The following is a 17,581-nucleotide window of genomic DNA, read 5'->3' as shown; positions in this document are numbered from 1 at the left end:
GTTCCGATATTCAGATTGTCTTCAGAAAAAAGTCGGTGTTGTTCAACTGGGTAGCATCAGAAGTGAAATTCCCCGATGGGTATGTTTCAAATCTGTCTAGATGCGTTGAAAATGGTCAAAAATTCTCCGGGATGAAGAGTCATGACTGTCATGTCTTTATGCAACGACTACTTCCCTTTGCTTTTGCGGAGCTACTTACTACAAACGCACATGAAGCACTTGTAGGTACTATATTATATATTGCAGTTATTTTATATATAATGATTTAGTTTGAAATATATATGACTAATATGTGTATAATTGTTTTTGGAATATACAAGGCATTGGAGCATTTTTCAGGGATCTGAGCACCCGCACCCTTAAAGTAGAAGTCGTGGAACAGCTTCAAGAGAACATTCCCATCTTATTGTGCAACTTGGAAAAGATACTTCCTCCTGGGTTTTTTGACGTAATGGAGCATCTAGCTGTCCACCTCCCATATGAGGCATTGCTTCGTGGACCTGTACATTACGGATGGATGTATCAGTATGAGCGAGCCATGAAATATTTGAAGGGAAAAGCAAAGAACCTTGCAAAGGTTGAAGGTTCTATAATTGCTGGAAGTTTGACGGAAGAAACTTCTCACTTCACATCGTACTACTTTGCGTCAAAAGTACGTACTCGGAAAAGAGCTCCAAGGAGATATGATGATGGTGGTGTCGCGCCAACATACGCAGTTGCTGGTGTTCCAGACATCTTTAGCCAGATTGGGCGACTGGGTGGGAAATCAAAAGAGGTTTGGTGGTCGAGTGAAGAAGACGCTCATAGTGCACACACCTATATTCTACTCAATTGTGAGGATCCATTGATTCGTTATTTTGAAAGGTAACATAAATGGACACATATAAATTAACACATATATATAATTGCCAAATATTAATTAATATAAAATGTGATTTTACAGCATATTTGTTTCACAAGTCGAAGAAACATTCCCTGGTATATCCACAACTGACGTAGACAAAAGGAAAGATCAACACTTTATAAAGTGGTTGAAGAATCAGGTATTAACTCAAACTCTTTATTCATAAATGATCTGTATTTTAACGTTCACTTTGTTTTTGCAGGTTGATTTTGACGACGATGCAGATTATCCTAAGTGGTTACACGAAGTAATTCAATCTCCACATGTAAAGGTCACCACCTCACAGATGTATTTCACACGAGGCTATAATTTCACACATATGAGTATGGTAGACAGCGGGCGACCAGTAACTATGGAATATGTGTGAAAGGGGAAACCGATTTCTACGGTATCTTGACAGAGATTATTGAAGTGGAATTTCTAGGGATATTGAAGCTGAAATGCGTCCTCTTCAAATGTGAGTGGTTCGACCCCGTCGTCAACAGAGGTGTTCGGTTTAACAAATTCGGTGTAGTTGATGTCAATGGTGGACGATGGTACAACAAATTCTTTATTTGGAATACATGAGCAGAATAAGCTTACTTCTATGTTTTCTTTATTTTTCAGGTACAACAAATTCGAGCCTTTCATCTTAGCTTCACAAGCATATCAAGTTAGCTACCTTCCATACCCTCGGATGAGAGAATCGGGAATAAATTGGTTATCCGTGATCAAAGTTACACCTCGAAGACGAATCATTAGTGGAGAAGAACCACAATTGCAAGAAGAACACATAAATGAAGTCGAGGAACCTGAACAACAAATTGATGACATTCTTCTCATTGATCCGCATAATCATGAGTATGAAGATCTTACCGACGATGGCACAGACGAAGCTGTTGAAGACGAGTTTTATGAAAATGATGATAATTCTAGTGATGACGAAAATGTATCCGATTGATGTATTTGTGTTTTAATATGATTGATTTTCAGACTTAATGCATGTGATTCGATTATTTTAATCATGAAAAACTATTTAATGTATTGAGATTATAAGAATTTGGGAATGTTTATAAAGAATTTGGGAATGTTTATAAAGAATTTGAGGTTTGAGGTTTTGAATGAAAAATAAAAGATTGAGGTTTGGGGATTGGAATATGAAGAGTAGAAGATAGGAAAGATGGTGTTTGTGGTTTGGGGTTTTTGATTTTAGGCGTTTAGAAAGCAAACTTCGTTAATTCCTCGTAGTTTAGGACGAAATAACGAGGAAAAAAGAAAAAAAAGAAAAACGCGGGCCTCGTTAATTCCACGTAAGACAGAATCGTCGTAAAGACCTCGTCAGCTTACGTGGAATTACCGAGGTTTTCTGTTTTTTTTTAATTCCTCCTTATTTCCTCGTGGAACGCAGGCATCGTTAATTCCACGTAAGACAGAATCGTCGTAAAGACCTCGTCAGCTTACGTGGAATTACCGAGGCTTTCTGTTTTTTTTATTTCTTCGTTATTTCCTCGTGGGTTTACGAGGTTTTAACGAGATACGTTGTCTAAACCCCTAAACCCTAAACCCCAAACCCCATCTTTCTTATCTATTTTGTCTAAATCCCAAACTCCAAACTCCATTAATAATTTTATAATTTTCAAAAGATTATATTTTCAAATCTTCAAAAGATTATATTTTCAAATCTTCAAAAGATTATATTTTCAAATCTTCAAATGATTATAATTTCAAATCTTCAAAATATTATATTTTCAAATCTTCAAAGGATTATATTTTTGTTGCAAGATAAAAAATTTAAATAAATAATTTGATTTTGTATAAGTTTATATTAGAAAGAAGAGATTGATATTAGAAGTTAAAGAATTGTGGTTATAAATTTTGAGGTTTGAAATATTAAGAATATTGAAGTTAAAAGGAAGATACGTTATGAATATATGAAGTAGAATATAAGAAAGATGGGGTTTAGGGTTTGGGGTTTCGATTTTAGAGGTTTAGAAAATTACCTCGTTAATAACTCGTAACTTACGAGGCTTTTACGAGGAACAGAAAGACGGGCCTCGCTATTTCATCGTTCGTTTTGGGACGGGCCTCACAATTTCCTCGTAAGGTTACGTGGTTTTTACGAGGAACAGAAAGACCGGCCTCTTTAATTCCTCGTAACCTTACGTGGAAATTGCGAGACCTTCGTAAGTTATATATACAACCGCACAAACCTCACACTCTCCATTCCTCCCAACTTCCTCTCCATTTCCTCCCCATTTCGTCCCCAACTCCTCTCCCATTCCTCTCTCTTTCGAAAAATGGTAATTTCCTCGCCCCCATAATTAGTTTAGACAATTTAGATAGGTGGTTAGTTTAGGTGGTTAGTTTAGGGAATTTAGATTGGTTTACGGATTTTATGTTCGTTAGATAGATTTTTTAATTATTGATGATAGATTTTTAACTATTGATGATCATAATCTCAAAAAAATATATTTTTGCAGGTTCGCAAGCACTTGCTTACTGCTCACTACAGGGAGATGTTCGGTGAGCCTGGTAGTCAGTTAGACCCGCCAGGTTCTTCTTCAGGTGCCGGCGGTCCCGGTTCTTCGGATCAGGAGTCTTTTCCCAAGACTCAGCATTTCTTCCCTCCGATGCCTCCTCTGATGGCTCATCCGATGCCTCCTACAATGGCTCATCCGACGGCTCCTCTGATGGTTCCTCCGGTGCCTCTTCCGATGGCTCCTCCGGTGCCTCCTCCGATGGCTCCTCCTGAGATCCCCGCCGCTGTTCATTCCGATCTCATGGTGCCACCTACTGTTCCCTTCTTGCAGTACACTGTCGAGGATATTCGCGGTATGCCAGGCAGAGCTGGTTTACCAATCATAGACCCCGACAAACCCGACGGGACTATGTGGTAAGTGCATTTTTATAATAATTATTTTAATTTATAACTTCTTTAAATAATTTAAATTTTCATTTTTTTTTCCAGGTTTGGGGTTGACAATTGCCTTGCGACAGATGTAACCGAGACGATTAAAGGTTACTTCTCCATGGCACATCCAAACTGGAAATTGACGCCGATCTACATCCGAAAGACGTGGTTCAAGATTTACGCTGTAAGTAATTCTATTAATTAATTATTTTATATTTGTTTTTTAAATAACCGATTATTAATTTTTTTTTTGCAACAAAAGTATCATTGGTCCATCGGGGTCAGTGAGAGAGTGAGGAAGGCGTTTTACGAGAAGGCGCAAGTTCGCTTGTCGGACACGGTTTGCAACTGGAAGGGTGCCTGGATCGTCAAGGGGTACACCCGTGGCAAATCCGCTGAGCTTACCACAGATGTTTGGGACGGCCTCATCCGTTACTGGAAGGATCCCAACTCCATTAGGATCGCAAACATTTATGCTGCCGCCGGTAACACGGTAGACGAGCACGGTAACGGCCCGATGCAACACTCTACGGGCCAAAAATCCCATGCCGGTGTCCGTTTGCAAATGGTACGTAATTAAATAATAATTTTTAATTATTATTTTTAATATAATTAAATATATTTCTAACAATTTTCTAAAATGTTTTTAGGCCAAAGAGTTGGGATGTCTCCCGACTCTTCCGGAACTTTACAAGCGGACCCACAAGAACAAGACGAGCCATTTTTTAGATGGCAAGTCCGAGCAAATCTACAACGACGTAATTGCTCGGGTTGAGGAGCGCCAGACTCAGCTGACCCAGCAGTCCGCCGACGGATTACCCGTTACCTTATCCACAACTGAAGTGGATAAGATTTACGAGGAGGTAAATTTTTTAACATTATATCTTTTTAATTATTAATTCATTAAATTTACCTTTTAAATTTAACTAACAAATATAATTTTTTTTGTTTTTAAGGTTGTCCCTAATAAAAAGGGACGTACGTTGGGGATCGGTTCCGTCAATGATGTCCCGAGAGCGACATCATCTTATGCTCAGAGACGGACCGAAGAAGTCACTCAGTTGCGTTCCGAGCTGGGCGCGACCAAAAAGCCGTGTGAGTGGACTCGAGGCATTCATCGACGTTATAGCGTCCACAAATCCGGAATGGAAGCTTTGTTGAGGAACATGAAACAACAAAATCCCATTCCAGGCGAGTCATCGGGCACACATAACGAGGAGGATGTTACGAGGAGGAGCGAGGAATTCTACGAGGCGATGAACGAGCCTTAGTTTTTTTAGTTTTTTTTTGGTTTATGTATTATAAAATCCAAAACTTAATTATATATAAAATATTTTGTTGCTTCTGAATTTTATTTAAAATTTATTTATAAACCCAATATTTAAATACTTTTATTTTATTAAATTAATAATTATTATATTTATCAAATAATATTTTTATTAATTCGAAAATTGGCACTATACGAGTTATTTACGACGAAAAGTTTTCCGAGGAATTTACGAGGAAAGCCTTACGAGATTTTTACGAGGAAACTATTTCAAGGACTCTACGTGGACTTCACGAGGAACCCTTTTCAAGGAAGTTACATCGAATTTACGAGGATTTATTTTCAAGGATCTTACGTGTAAGTAACGACGCGTGCTCCGCGTGGTTTCTACGAGGAAAGGCCGCGAGTGATTTACGAGGAAAAGCTGCGAGGAACTTACGACGAAATATTAACTTTGTCTTTACGAGGAAAGAGAAGACTCGATAGTCTACGAGGAAATGGCGATGAAAGTTTTGTTACGACGGACGATAAACGACGAAACACTTTTCCTCGTTAATTCCTCGTAAACATCCTTTTACGAGGGATTAACAAGGAAAATGGTCCTCGTTAAACATCTGTTTTCTTGTAGTGATCAAACAACTTTTAACATAACGCGAGGAAACACTTAAATAAGCTAGCAGAGACAGGTAATGAAGTATCAATCCTAACAGTATCATCCAGAGATTCTGCTATCGCAGGTCATGAAATGAAGAGACAATGGAGAGTTTGCGTAACGAGCTGGAAATGAAAGGAGAAGAGATAGAAACTCTAATGGAGAAGATCAGTAACAATCGAGGTTAAGCTACGTTTATCGAACCAGGGTAACAGAACAGGTGCTAACAGAGAAAGAGGAAGTTAAACACTTAGAGGAACAAGCATTGCTTGAGAAAAGCCTGGCTGGCGGTGATTCATGAACCTTGTCGAGGTATATGAAAGATTTAGCAGAGAAAGTGACCACAACACTAGATGTCTTTCAATCAATGTCGGGAAAACTCACGGAGAAGCAGGGGAAGTACGAGAAAATGGTAATGGAGGCATCTAATTTACTATGTGGGCTGCGACGAATTAGATGATAGAGAGGATATCACGAGAAGGAGAAGATGAAGAAAGAGATGGAGAGGAAAGAAGAGGAAATAAAGAAGCTTGGAGAGAAAGTAAGAGAGGATGAAAAGGAGAAGGAGATGAAAGAAGAGAAAATAAAGAAGCTTGGAGAAAAAGCAAGAGAAGGAGAGGATGAAGGAGACTCTGGTGGGACTTGGAGAAGAGAAAAGAGAAGCAATAAAGCAATTATGTGTGTGGATCGATCATCACAGAGGTCGCTGTGAATATCTTGAAGAGGTTTTGTCCAAGCATGTTGTGGGTGTGGGTGTAAGTGCAAAGACGACACAAACAATAGTACTGCAGAAGGTAAATCAGAGAGACAAAATACACAAGCACACACCAATAGCTTTATTAGAAATCGCCTTGTACAACTCAATTACAAGTTCTGCTTAATCAGCTTTACACGTCTAGTGTTACACCCTAACACACGCCACTGAACAATTCCTAAGCTACACGTTTATGTCTCTCCACCGTCAAATACTTTAGCCCCTGCTTCAGCACGACCCAGAATACTTCCAAGCGCTTCTCTCTCTCTATAAGATCAGCCTATGTGTCTCTGTCTTTCTACAGACGACCACATAGCTATCTTATACTAACTCCACGTTCCCGAAACCCTAGTCTCCAAAGAACCACAATATGGACATCTTCATATCAATAAGTGCAACTTTCCTTTTCTTGGAATGCACTTATTCCTCTTCCTTTAAGTCATAAACTTGCTCCCCAAGTTTATTCCTCTTTGCCTTTTCTCCAAGATACTCCCTTGCTCTCCAAGTCTACACGACTCCAGCTCAGCACCTTGACTCCACATGGTCTTCACCACTCACCACGACGTCTGCTTCAGCAACTACATCAGCGACTACTTCAGGACGGTCATCTTTACATCAACAATCTCCCCCTTTTAGCTTTGTGTGCCGATCAAGCACAACCTTCTTCTGGTTCAACAACCACGTTCCCCACCTGGAAACTTCCATGCTTAATGTGCTCTTCTCCCCCACGAGATGTGCACCACACCATGCTTTTCTCCCCCATGAGACAAGCATCATCTACTTCAGGACGTCCATCACTATGCTCTTCTCCCCCATGAGGTATGCATTCCTTGGACAATGTCACCATTCTCCCCCTGCTTGATTGCATACTAAGCTAAAACAGATGCTTAGATGTCAAGCCTTACAGACAAACCCGTCTGCTACTCCATGCGTAATCATGACACAACCTCTGCTGCAGCGGACAAGATTACAAGTACTGCATCACAATCTGACGCACCTGTCGAGCTACCTCTCGACCCACTTCTGTTGAGGACCAGGCTTCCTTCATGCGTCATCTCCTTGACCAAGAGCCTCTTCTCAACCACCCCGAGTGCCCTCTGCACTCGTTGCTATAGCCTTGGAGTGATTTTGCTATCACCCTCCTGAAGTTCCTCTCGCATCACTTCCTGACACACTTCGATCTCCTTCCCCTGTGTGCTATGGACAACTCCTTGTCCTATCTCCAGACTTGATGCTTCTTGATCTTCCTTAAGACCACTCCTACCAGAGCTGCATCCATCTTCTGATGTCTTCTCCTTGATCTCATCAAGTAAGCCACTCTTGGCTACAGACACCTCTTCAACCCTCTTGGGTTTAGTGAACGTCTTGTTTACCCTCTTGGCCATGTTTCTGCTCTTCTCACGAGCAAAACACTTCACCTTCTTATGTCCAACCTTTCCACAGAACCAACAGCACATCCGATGTTGCTTCTTCTTTGGCCTGACACAGTTGCTGATGCATTGATCAGCCTCCTTCTTCGTACCAGCTGCACACCCATGCTTCAGAACCCCCTGTCTGACCTTCATGTTGCTGCATTGATGTACTACTTTCAGCTTATTATTCACAGCTCCACGATGTAGTACTTCTTGCCGCACTCCTTGTCGTACGTCCCGATGCACTTCCTAACAAGTCTCAATGGCTCCACCTTTTGATGTGCTCCCACGCACAAAGTGTGACAACCCCTTCTGTACTTCCTTACTACCCTCAGCTCCTCGATATCCCAGACCCCAGTTCACCTTGGCTGGTTGTCCCATCGAGAGTATCTTATCCAACTTCTTGGATCCACTATTGAGCATCCTGATCTGTTTGCGATTCTTAGCCAAATCACGTTCCAGCATCCTTGCTCTCTCTCGTTCCCTAATGGCAACTTCCCTCAACTCGCTCACCTTCTGCTCAAGAGACTCATTCTTCTCATTCACAGCCGCAAGTTCTTCACGATGTTCTTCAAGCAGCTCGTTCTGCTTCTAAGCCATATCCTCCAATCTCAGATTCTGATCCTTGACCCTCAACCACTTGTTAAGCAGCACGTGATACTCCTCATCATATGTGCTGAGATCTGAACCAGAGGATTCACTAGATCCCTCCTTGCGTGCACCAAATGCAACAAGATTTACCTTTCCATCTTCTTCAGACTCTGAATCATCAGACGACTGCAATGGACTACCTTTACCCTTCCTTGAGTTTGGACATTCACGCCGTGTGTGTCCAACACCTCTACACTCAGAGCACTTGAGCTCTCTTCGTTGTACCAACGGACAGTTAGCCCTTATATGGCCAACTCCTTCACACTCGTAGCACTTGAGACCTTCTCTTCTTCTGCTACTGTCACGATCACCTCCCTGGTGACCAACCTGATTCCTCCCACCTGAGAAATTCATCCTCTTGCCAAAATTCCTAGCCAACATGCCCACGGTATCTTCAAGCTTCTTAACTTTCTCTGCATCCTTGTCAACTACAAAGGCTATACTCACTGGCGTACCTCCTGATGTAGACACTAAGCCACTGCATGTCTTCATCTTTTCGCCTTTAGCATACCCACAACCTTGTCAAACTTGAGCTCATCCGTGTTTGCAGTCATATTTAGGACCGCCTTCTGAGCTCCAAACCTTGCTGGAAGATAGCGTAGCAACTTCTTCACCAGCTTCTTCTCCTTGTACTTCTTTCCAAGTACACATGCTTCATGCGCCATAGCACTGAGTTTGGCACTGAAGCTCGCCACCGTATCCGCATCTGACCACTTCAGATTCTCAAACTGCGACCCAAGATGATCCAGACGTGTCCTCTTGACACTATCATCTCCTTCAAACGAATTCAGCAGGATCTCCCACGCCTCTTTAGCTGAAGTACTCCCCTGAATCAGCTGAAACTGTTCCACTTCAACAGCTCCAAAAATCGCCAATAGCGCCTTTGCATTAAACTTTTCTGCATTGCGCTCTGCCTCTGACCAATCCACTTGGCTTAGGCTTCTTCCCATCTGCTGTGACTATGTTAGGCTCCTCCCAACCAGTCTCCACAGCTGTCCACGCATCTTCATTGATTCCTCGAATCAACTGCTTCATGCGAGTCTTCCAATGACCATACTGGTCCGCATTCAACACGATTTCCTTTTGCACAGAAATAACCGTGTCCATCTTCACCTCTAGGATCACACCAGTAACTTAGGTGACCCGTTCTGATACCACTTGTAAGTACAAAGACGACACAAACAATAGTACTGCAGAAGGTAAATCAGAGAGACAAAATACACAAGCACACACCAATAGCTTTACTAGAAATCGCTTTGTACAACTCAATTACAAGTTCTGTTTAATCAGATTTACATGTCTAGTGTTACTCCCTAACACACGCCACTGAACAATTCCTAAGCTACCCGCTTATGTCTCTCCACCGTCAAGTACTTCAGCCCCTACTTCAGCACGACCAAGAACACTTCCAAGCGCTTCTCTCTCTCTATAAGATCAGCCTATGTGTCTCTGTCTCTCTACAGACGACCACATAGCTATCTTATACTAATTCCACGTTCCCGAAACCCTAGTCTCCAAGGAACCACAATATAGACATCTTCATATCAATAAGTGCAACTTTCCTTTTCTTGGAAATGCACTTATTCCTCTTCCTTTAAGTCATAAACTTGCTCTCCAAATTTATTCCTCTTTGCCTTTTCTCCAAGATACTCCCTTACTCTCCAAGTCTACACGACTCCAGCTCAGCAGCTTGACTCCACATGGTCTTCACCACTTACCACGACGTCTGCTTCAGCAACTACGTTAGCGACTACTTCAGGACGGACATCTTTACATCAACAGTGGGTCGAGGGCAAAGACAGTCGCAACGAGCCTAAGAGCTAGCTAGCGTCACCATCGGAGACAGTATGGTACGTTGTTTTTCTTTCTTACCTCACATGAATCCAAACAATGTATTATATATGTGGTTCTTAGGTTTTGGGTTTTGGTCAATCAGAAAGCTGGACTTCCGGAAAACTCCTGGCTGAGAGGATGTTTTTGGTCGACTACTTTTGTGTCTGTTGTGTTTGTTTGCATTATTCTAGGAGAAGAATAGTCCTCTGTATTTGTTTTTGCTGTTGTTTTCTAGTCAAGTTGGGCTTTATTGTGGGCAAAGTTTGTGGTCGGATTAATGGGAATAAATGGCATCACACAAATGGATTTGATATTTTATTTCTGGAGGGTGTGATTGTACAGAACGATTAATCAATGTTGTTGGTATAGTGTCTGTCTCTGGTATTTGTTAAATACAAATGATTTTTGTACTTGGTAAAAATAATAATCATACACATCACTTTGAATCATTCGGATCATTTCTTGACCTCCAAGTTATGGTCCCTTTAAATGGTATGTACTTGGTGGAACTATGATTTCAAAATGTTATGTACTTGGTAGAAGAACTATTAATCACACCAAAAATATATGTAAGAAAATCATATGAGAATTTACAAATTACATATCTAGATCATCACCAAAAATCTGTTTTCTTTGAACTATTAATCACACCAAAAATCTGTTTTCTTTGAACTATGTATTTTATGTTTTATGTTTGAACTCCCTTGTCTACTTCATCTTGTGCTTTATGAAATTAAATAGTGTGTTCCCTGTTCTCTGCTATCCATATAAATATATGTTTGAACTTCGTCTTGTGCTTTTAAATATATTTTGAACTTCCTCTTGTGCTTTTAAATATATGTTGTGCTTTTCATTGCAGGTTAAAGGAAAATGGGAAACTACAGCTATACGCAGCCATCCTGGTCAGAGGATTATTATGACAACGACGCCGACAGTGGGTACAGCCAAACAGAGGCTGATATACTCCTCGACCAAGCTGAGATTGATGCACCGCGGCGTCAGTACCCCCCCCCCCCAGCCTGAAGTAGAGTTTGGCTTCCCGAAAGAGTGCTATTGTGGTGGTGAACCCCATACCGCCACTTCCTACACAGGAACTGATCCTGGGAGGAGGTTCTACACCTGTGCGAACAGAGACAACGGAGACTGCCATGTCTGGAAGTGGTGGGATGTGGCGGCTACAGAGGAGATCAGAGCCATATCCACACAGTGTCAGCAGCTCAGTGATAAGGTTGATTATCTCTCCTTTCTGAGTGACTACGAAACTCAGCTTGATGAGGCTAAGCTACTGCATAACGAGACAGAGCAGAAGTTGGTGAGGCTTGAGAGAATTGGGAAACGCTTTGAACTGGTTCTAGGTGCTATGCTTGTTGTGTTAGTGATAATAGGGATGGTCATTATCTTTAACTCGTTCTAGGTGCTACTGCTAGTTGTATGTCTTGTTTAACTTGTAGCACTTCAAGTTGTACTCGGTTTGAACTTGTATAAATGAACTTGTCCTCGGTTTGTAATGAACTTGTCCTCGGTGTACTAGGTGCTACTGCTATTGTAAACTTGTAATGAACTTGTCCTTGGTGTAAACTTGTCATCGGTTTCTATGTTTTTATTTTAACTTCTATGTTTTTATTTTAACTTGTATATTTTGTATGACATGTATACTACTATTATAACTAACAATCACATGTCTGGTTGGTACACTAGCAATTTATAACTAACAATCACATGTAAAAAGATCACATGTATACTACTATTATAACTAACAATCACATGTATTTTCCCAACATCAAGATGACTATCTCATCTTCTTAATCTATAAATATGACAAATGCCGTGTGTTTACAAACACACCAATCCCCCATCTTCTACTCAAACTTTTTTCTCCACTAAAATGGGATCTTCTTCCCATTACCATTATCATTACAACATAAATGATGATGCAGATTTAGAAGTTCCGTTCGAGGAATTTTTTACGAACAATCCTATTCCAGAACCAAAAGAGCGAAAAAAACGTATTTTTATCGAGAGAAACCGGGAAGATGGCAACACCAGGCTTTGGAATGATTATTTTAGCGAAACTCCTACATACCCGCACAATTTATTCCGGCGACGTTTTCGAATGAACAAGTCTTTGTTCTTGAGTATTGTGCATCGTCTCTCTACAGAAGTTGAGTATTTTCGACCAACACAAGATGCAGTCGGAAGGTCGAGTCTATCTCCGCTCCAGAAATGTACCGCAGCTATTCGTCAATTGGCGTATGGTGGTGGAGCTGATACAGTTGACGAATATGTACGACTTGGTGAAACAACAGCTGCTAAATGTTTGCACCATTTTACCGCCGCAATAATCCACTTGTTTGGCGATCAATACCTCAGACAACCCACACCGGAGGATCTTCAAAGACTACTCCAAATTGGTGAAGAACGTGGATTTCCCGGGATGGTTGGAAGCATCGATTGTATGCATTGGAAGTGGAAGAATTGCCCCAGCACTTGGAAAGGAATGTATTCACGGGGAACCGGAAAACCAACATTAGTGTTGGAGGCGGTTGCTTCATATGACCTCTGGATATGGCACGCTTTTTTTGGAGCTCCAGGTACCATGAACGATCTTAATATTCTTGATCGATCACCTGTTTTTGATGACATTATTAACGGGATAGCTCCGGAAGTAAACTTCTATGTCAATGGAAGGAAGTACAATTTGGCTTACTATCTCACGGATGGTATTTATCCAAAATGGGCAACTTTTATTCAATCTATCACACTACCACAGGGTCCCAAAAATTCTTTATTTGCTAAAAAACAAGAATCCGTTCGAAAAGATGTTGAGCGTGCCTTTGGAGTCCTGCAAGCTAGGTTTGCCGTTGTTAGAAATCCTTCTAATTTATGGGATAAAAAAAAATTAAAAATATTATGAAAGCTTGTCTCATACTCCATAATATGATTGTCGAAGATGAACGGGACTCGGACACTGTTGAAGAATTTCAAGATGATGTATTTACATTTACCGTAAAAAAGTCTACAAAACAACCTATTGTGGATGGTCGTCGCGAAGAAGTTAAGGATCCACATATTCATCACCAATTAAAACAAGATTTGATTGAAAATATATGGGAAATGTTTGGACATCTTGAAAATTAGATATGATGTTTTAGTTTTTATGAATTCAATAAAATGTTGGTTTCCTTAATATTTCTTCTTTGTAATTTTTTTTCCTTTTTCCAAGTTTCTATTATTTTCCTGTTTTTTATTTTAATGTTTAATATTAATTTTAAATAAATATTTTGAAAGAAAAAAATTCTTAAGATACAACTACAAGTCCTAGCAATAATGTAATCATTTTGATGTGTCTCTACACTTTGTCTCTTAACATCATTATATTACTAAAATACACCTAAGGACTTGGTTTTTGGTCCTTGCAATAAGGATGCTCTAAGTACCAAAAATTGTTTATGCAATACTCGAGGGGTTATACCGAAGTCCACCAAAAATAGAATGTCAAATTTATATTAGTTGGGATGAATTTTACTTTCACGCTTTTCTCTTAATTTTTCCAAAATTATTTCTCTAAAGAAAATATAAAAAACATATTTTTTTACAAAATTTGAATATGAACAATAAAAAATTGGATTTTTTAAAATAATTTTATTTATTATTTATAATATTTACATATAATAAAATTATTTTAGTTCTATTTGTTTAGCTTTAGTAATTAATAAAATATTTATATTATAGCTATTTTAACTTTAAAATTTGTTCAGAAAATTTTATATTAGTTATTATTATTTTTTGTTATTTTTATTTATTATATTAATTATTTTAATGGTTATCAATTAAAATGACAAAAATAAAGAAGAGAAACGGGAATAAAAAAATAAAGAAAAAATCACAATAAATTTATATTTTCTCAAAGTTTACACACCCCATTATATAAACATTTTCCACATTTTAATTCATGCTAGTTTAAAACTACTAAATTTCTTTTATTAAAATTAATATTGCACCATGATATATATTGTAGATCCTAAAATCTAAACTAAATATTTGATAGTATAGATTGGTAGATACTAAATATTTGATGTGAGCAACGATGTTCTTAGAACACAACGATGTAAGCGAAAATCGGTTAACGAATATCGATTTTATTAAGTAAAGAAATCGATTACAATGAGTGAACGAGATTCAGAACTACAAAAGAAATCGATAAAAGAATAGCTCTCATGCGGTGTGAAACGAAGTTGATATGTTGTTTTCGCTCCTCTCCTCCTTGACCTCTTCTCTTCTTTTATAGTTGTATCATTTCATTCTCTTTGCAATCTCTCCTGCAATTTCCGGATTCTCGAAGACTTCGTTCGAGCTCGCGTGCTTCGTTATGGGGTTTTATCTATTTCGGCCCATATTCTTAATCCTAGACCATTAAATAAAGGAACTGAAATTAGATCCAACATATATTACAAACACTAAATAATGTAAAAAGGAAAGAGAGCGTCAAACAAAGTTATGAATACAAAACTTATTATAATCTAAATAGCCATTTTCATGATTTAAATGGTTCGTCGTAGAAAAACAAAATAAATTTAAAATGAAAATATTTTATTTGTATTAAACTATTATTATTTATGGGTTTAGACACTTTTTTAGAACTTCGCTTATAAGGTTTAGAAACTTACATAGCATGTCATTGCTAATGACCTTATCTTGCTCATAGATACAAATGTCGCTGTCATCTTAACCTATTATTCGATTGTAGTAAGAGCAGCCACAATGGAGAGTTTTAATGAGTCCTTAGCGTGTTTTCTTATGCAAATAGGAGGAGAATAATAATAAAAAAATTTGGTAACCTAAGAATTGATCCTTAATTAAGGCATTTAAGGGCAACCGCATCGGTGGGACTCACGGCAGTCCCTTCTCTTTCTTCCCGGAGAGAGAGAGTCCCTTACGTTTTTTTTTTGGTCAGTAAAGAGTAAGGGACGTCCTCTAATTAGGGGATTTCTGCTTCTCTTTCTTCTTCGGTCCCCGTATTTCGTCATCCTCTCTCCTCTAAGGGACTCACTCCGGGACCTGCAATAATCTTGCTCTAAGGATCAAATCCTTAACGACGTGGCAGAACGTGAGTGGTCCGCTGGGGTTTGTTTTTTGCGTGTGAAAAAAAAAACATTCACTCTCCATCACGAAAAAAAAAAAACTTTCTGAGAAATGATACCGAAACCCTAATCTATGCAGGAAGATGATGAATCTGGGCAGGAAGAATCGAATATATGTTTCAAGAACTAAGAGATTATGGTGGCGACGATCTGGATTCAAGCTTTCACTGGTACCAATTTCGATTTCTCGACGTACTCCTCGGATTTGAAATCGGTTCTAGGGATTTCTCAGGTTCAACTTAACTACCTCGCCGACGATCTGGATTTTATGTTGACGACAGATCCTTGGAGGTCTTACAAGAGGACGAGTCTGGACTTTTACGGCCAATTGATACAAACGCCATTTACCATGCTCAGTATCGCCGCCGCCTCCGCCTCCGCATGCTCTCCTCCTCCTCCGCCGCCGGTACTCGCATTCAAAAGGGCCTTATTCGCTATCTATACATCGTCATTGACTTTTCTCGGGTGAGTTTCTATTGAGAAGTGTACTTGAGAGTGTAGGAGATCAGCTTTAAGTAATTATAGGTTCTTGAAACATATATTTGGGCTTAGATGTGTACACGTCTGTCACTTTGTGTTTCACCATTTACTTGACTCTGTTCTGACTTGTAAAACAGAGGAAAGAGCAGTTACAAGATTCTCTCGCCTGACATCATGGTGTGGACAATGATTCTCTTAAGCCATCACCAAGACTGGCAAAAGAAAGGGCGAGAGAGGAAGTGAGGCAGGTACATAGCTTATTTGTTTTGGTTATCTTTATTTGCCTTTACACGTACATAGCTTATTTGTTTTCGCTAAGAGGACTGAAGCTACCATGCAAATAGGAGGAGGTTTTTCTGTTATATTGTGTGTCTCAAAGTAATAAGTAAAGCAAACATGCGATGCAGGCAACTAGTGCTGGTATGAAAGAGCAAGAAGCGATCAATTTCTTGGAGAAGAAAATGAAAGAGAACCCTGCCTTCACATACGATGAGACGGTGCAGGTTAGTTATGGCTGATTCTCCTCTTTTCTTCTTTGATCGTCTTGTTCTTGTACTGGTTAGTTATTGGTAGGAACACATGAACCTACAAGATCTCATCCTCCACAAGCTCTGATTATTTTCTGTATTGGTGATGTCTGTTTTATGGATGCAAAGATGGTACTTGTATATTATTTACTTGAACGTTACTTGAATATTTGTAACTTTGCTGCTCAAAGCTATCAGTTGATGTTATGTTGCCATCATCAAGTTTATGAAGTGTAGAACAACATTTTGAATGGAACACTTTCTTTCAAGAATCTAAATTGTGTTGTTGACTTTATTATTTTTTTGGTGTTCATATAAGAATTCCAAAGTTCTAAGATTCAATTCAAAAAAAAAAAATTCTAAGAACTCCATTATGGATAACACCATTGGAGATACAATTGTGTTTAAAGTTCTTGACTATTCAAAAAAAAAAAAACAATATTCTAATCCTAAGGACTCCAATGGTGGGTAACACCATTGGAGATGGTCTAACATCATATATGTCACAAGTCAGAAAATCAGCAGATGTTTATTTTCACGTGATGTTATGGCTAACAATAAAAAAGAACAATAACCATTTTTTTGGTAAAAAGAACAATAAAACATGGGGGTGTCTGTTTGTACTTTATACTATCATCTTTGAATTATATAACCAACCATGAATTAGACCCTTTCATAATTTTTTTTAAAAAAAAAGAAATTGTTACCACAAGTCAAATATCACTTTTCAAAATACCATCGTTCAAAAAATATACTAACATTTGGATTTACTGGTTACTAGAATTTAAAAGTTTATAATCGTGCGGGTTAAATTCTAGTAACCATTAAAACTGCACATTCGTGCGGGTATATTTTTCTTTTTATAAACTTTTAACTTTAATATTATCATAAAACTTTGAAATATGATTTATATCTTAATGTTATGTATTATATAGCTCTTTAATCTTATTATTTAAGTTTCTTATCAATTTATTAATATGGAGATTTTTTATACATTTTACCTTTTTGTTTATTGTTATTATATTTTCGGGTTTTCATAATTTGAAATAATCAAATAAAAAAAATTCTTC

At 38.8% G+C, this 17,581-nt stretch overlaps 2 protein-coding genes, 1 long non-coding RNA gene and 1 pseudogene across 4 annotated transcripts; all 4 read left to right on the top strand.

Moving 5' to 3' along the window:
- Positions 1 to 451: 451 nt before the first annotated feature.
- On the top strand, positions 452 to 1,576 carry LOC130504836 (uncharacterized). Its single transcript, XM_056999429.1, has 4 exons — positions 452 to 864; positions 944 to 1,043; positions 1,107 to 1,175; positions 1,511 to 1,576. Exons 1-4 carry the CDS (start codon positions 452 to 454, stop codon positions 1,559 to 1,561), a joined length of 633 nt encoding a protein of 210 aa, XP_056855409.1. The 3' UTR covers positions 1,562 to 1,576.
- A 9,657-nt stretch (positions 1,577 to 11,233) lies between these two features.
- On the top strand, positions 11,234 to 11,777 carry LOC108820146 (uncharacterized protein At4g04775-like; annotated as a pseudogene).
- A 699-nt stretch (positions 11,778 to 12,476) lies between these two features.
- Positions 12,477 to 13,373, top strand: LOC130504837 (uncharacterized). The gene is made up of 2 exons (XM_056999430.1): positions 12,477 to 13,226; positions 13,314 to 13,373. Exons 1-2 carry the CDS (start codon positions 12,477 to 12,479, stop codon positions 13,371 to 13,373), a joined length of 810 nt encoding a protein of 269 aa, XP_056855410.1.
- A 2,023-nt stretch (positions 13,374 to 15,396) lies between these two features.
- LOC108822219 (uncharacterized) lies at positions 15,397 to 16,789 on the top strand. Of its 2 annotated transcripts, XR_008941434.1 has the most exons (4): positions 15,397 to 15,470; positions 15,584 to 15,969; positions 16,122 to 16,232; positions 16,392 to 16,789. It is a non-coding gene; the product is annotated as an uncharacterized LOC108822219 (long non-coding RNA). The 2 variants fall into 2 exon arrangements; XR_008941433.1 differs by lacking the exon at positions 15,397 to 15,470 and having other exon boundaries at positions 15,481 to 15,969.
- The last annotated feature ends 792 nt before the right edge of the window (positions 16,790 to 17,581 follow it).

Source organism: Raphanus sativus, unplaced genomic scaffold (assembly GCF_000801105.2).
Source record: "Raphanus sativus cultivar WK10039 unplaced genomic scaffold, ASM80110v3 Scaffold1816, whole genome shotgun sequence".
Taxonomy (NCBI): domain Eukaryota; kingdom Viridiplantae; phylum Streptophyta; class Magnoliopsida; order Brassicales; family Brassicaceae; genus Raphanus; species Raphanus sativus.
Note: the sequence above shows the minus strand (reverse complement) of the source record. Positions and strands in the feature narration are given on the sequence as shown.

Excerpts from the sequence above, each read along its gene's own strand:
- LOC130504836 (XM_056999429.1), top strand. The coding sequence starts at position 452 with ATGGAGCATCTAGCTGTCCACCTCCCATATGAGGCATTGCTTCGTGGA. Across the intron at positions 865-943 it reads TTGATTCGTTATTTTGAAAG|CATATTTGTTTCACAAGTCG; the intron begins GTAACATAAATG and ends GTGATTTTACAG. Across the intron at positions 1,044-1,106 it reads TAAAGTGGTTGAAGAATCAG|GTTGATTTTGACGACGATGC; the intron begins GTATTAACTCAA and ends TTGTTTTTGCAG.
- LOC130504837 (XM_056999430.1), top strand. The coding sequence starts at position 12,477 with ATGAACAAGTCTTTGTTCTTGAGTATTGTGCATCGTCTCTCTACAGAA. Across the intron at positions 13,227-13,313 it reads TGCAAGCTAGGTTTGCCGTT|ATGAACGGGACTCGGACACT; the intron begins GTTAGAAATCCT and ends TGATTGTCGAAG.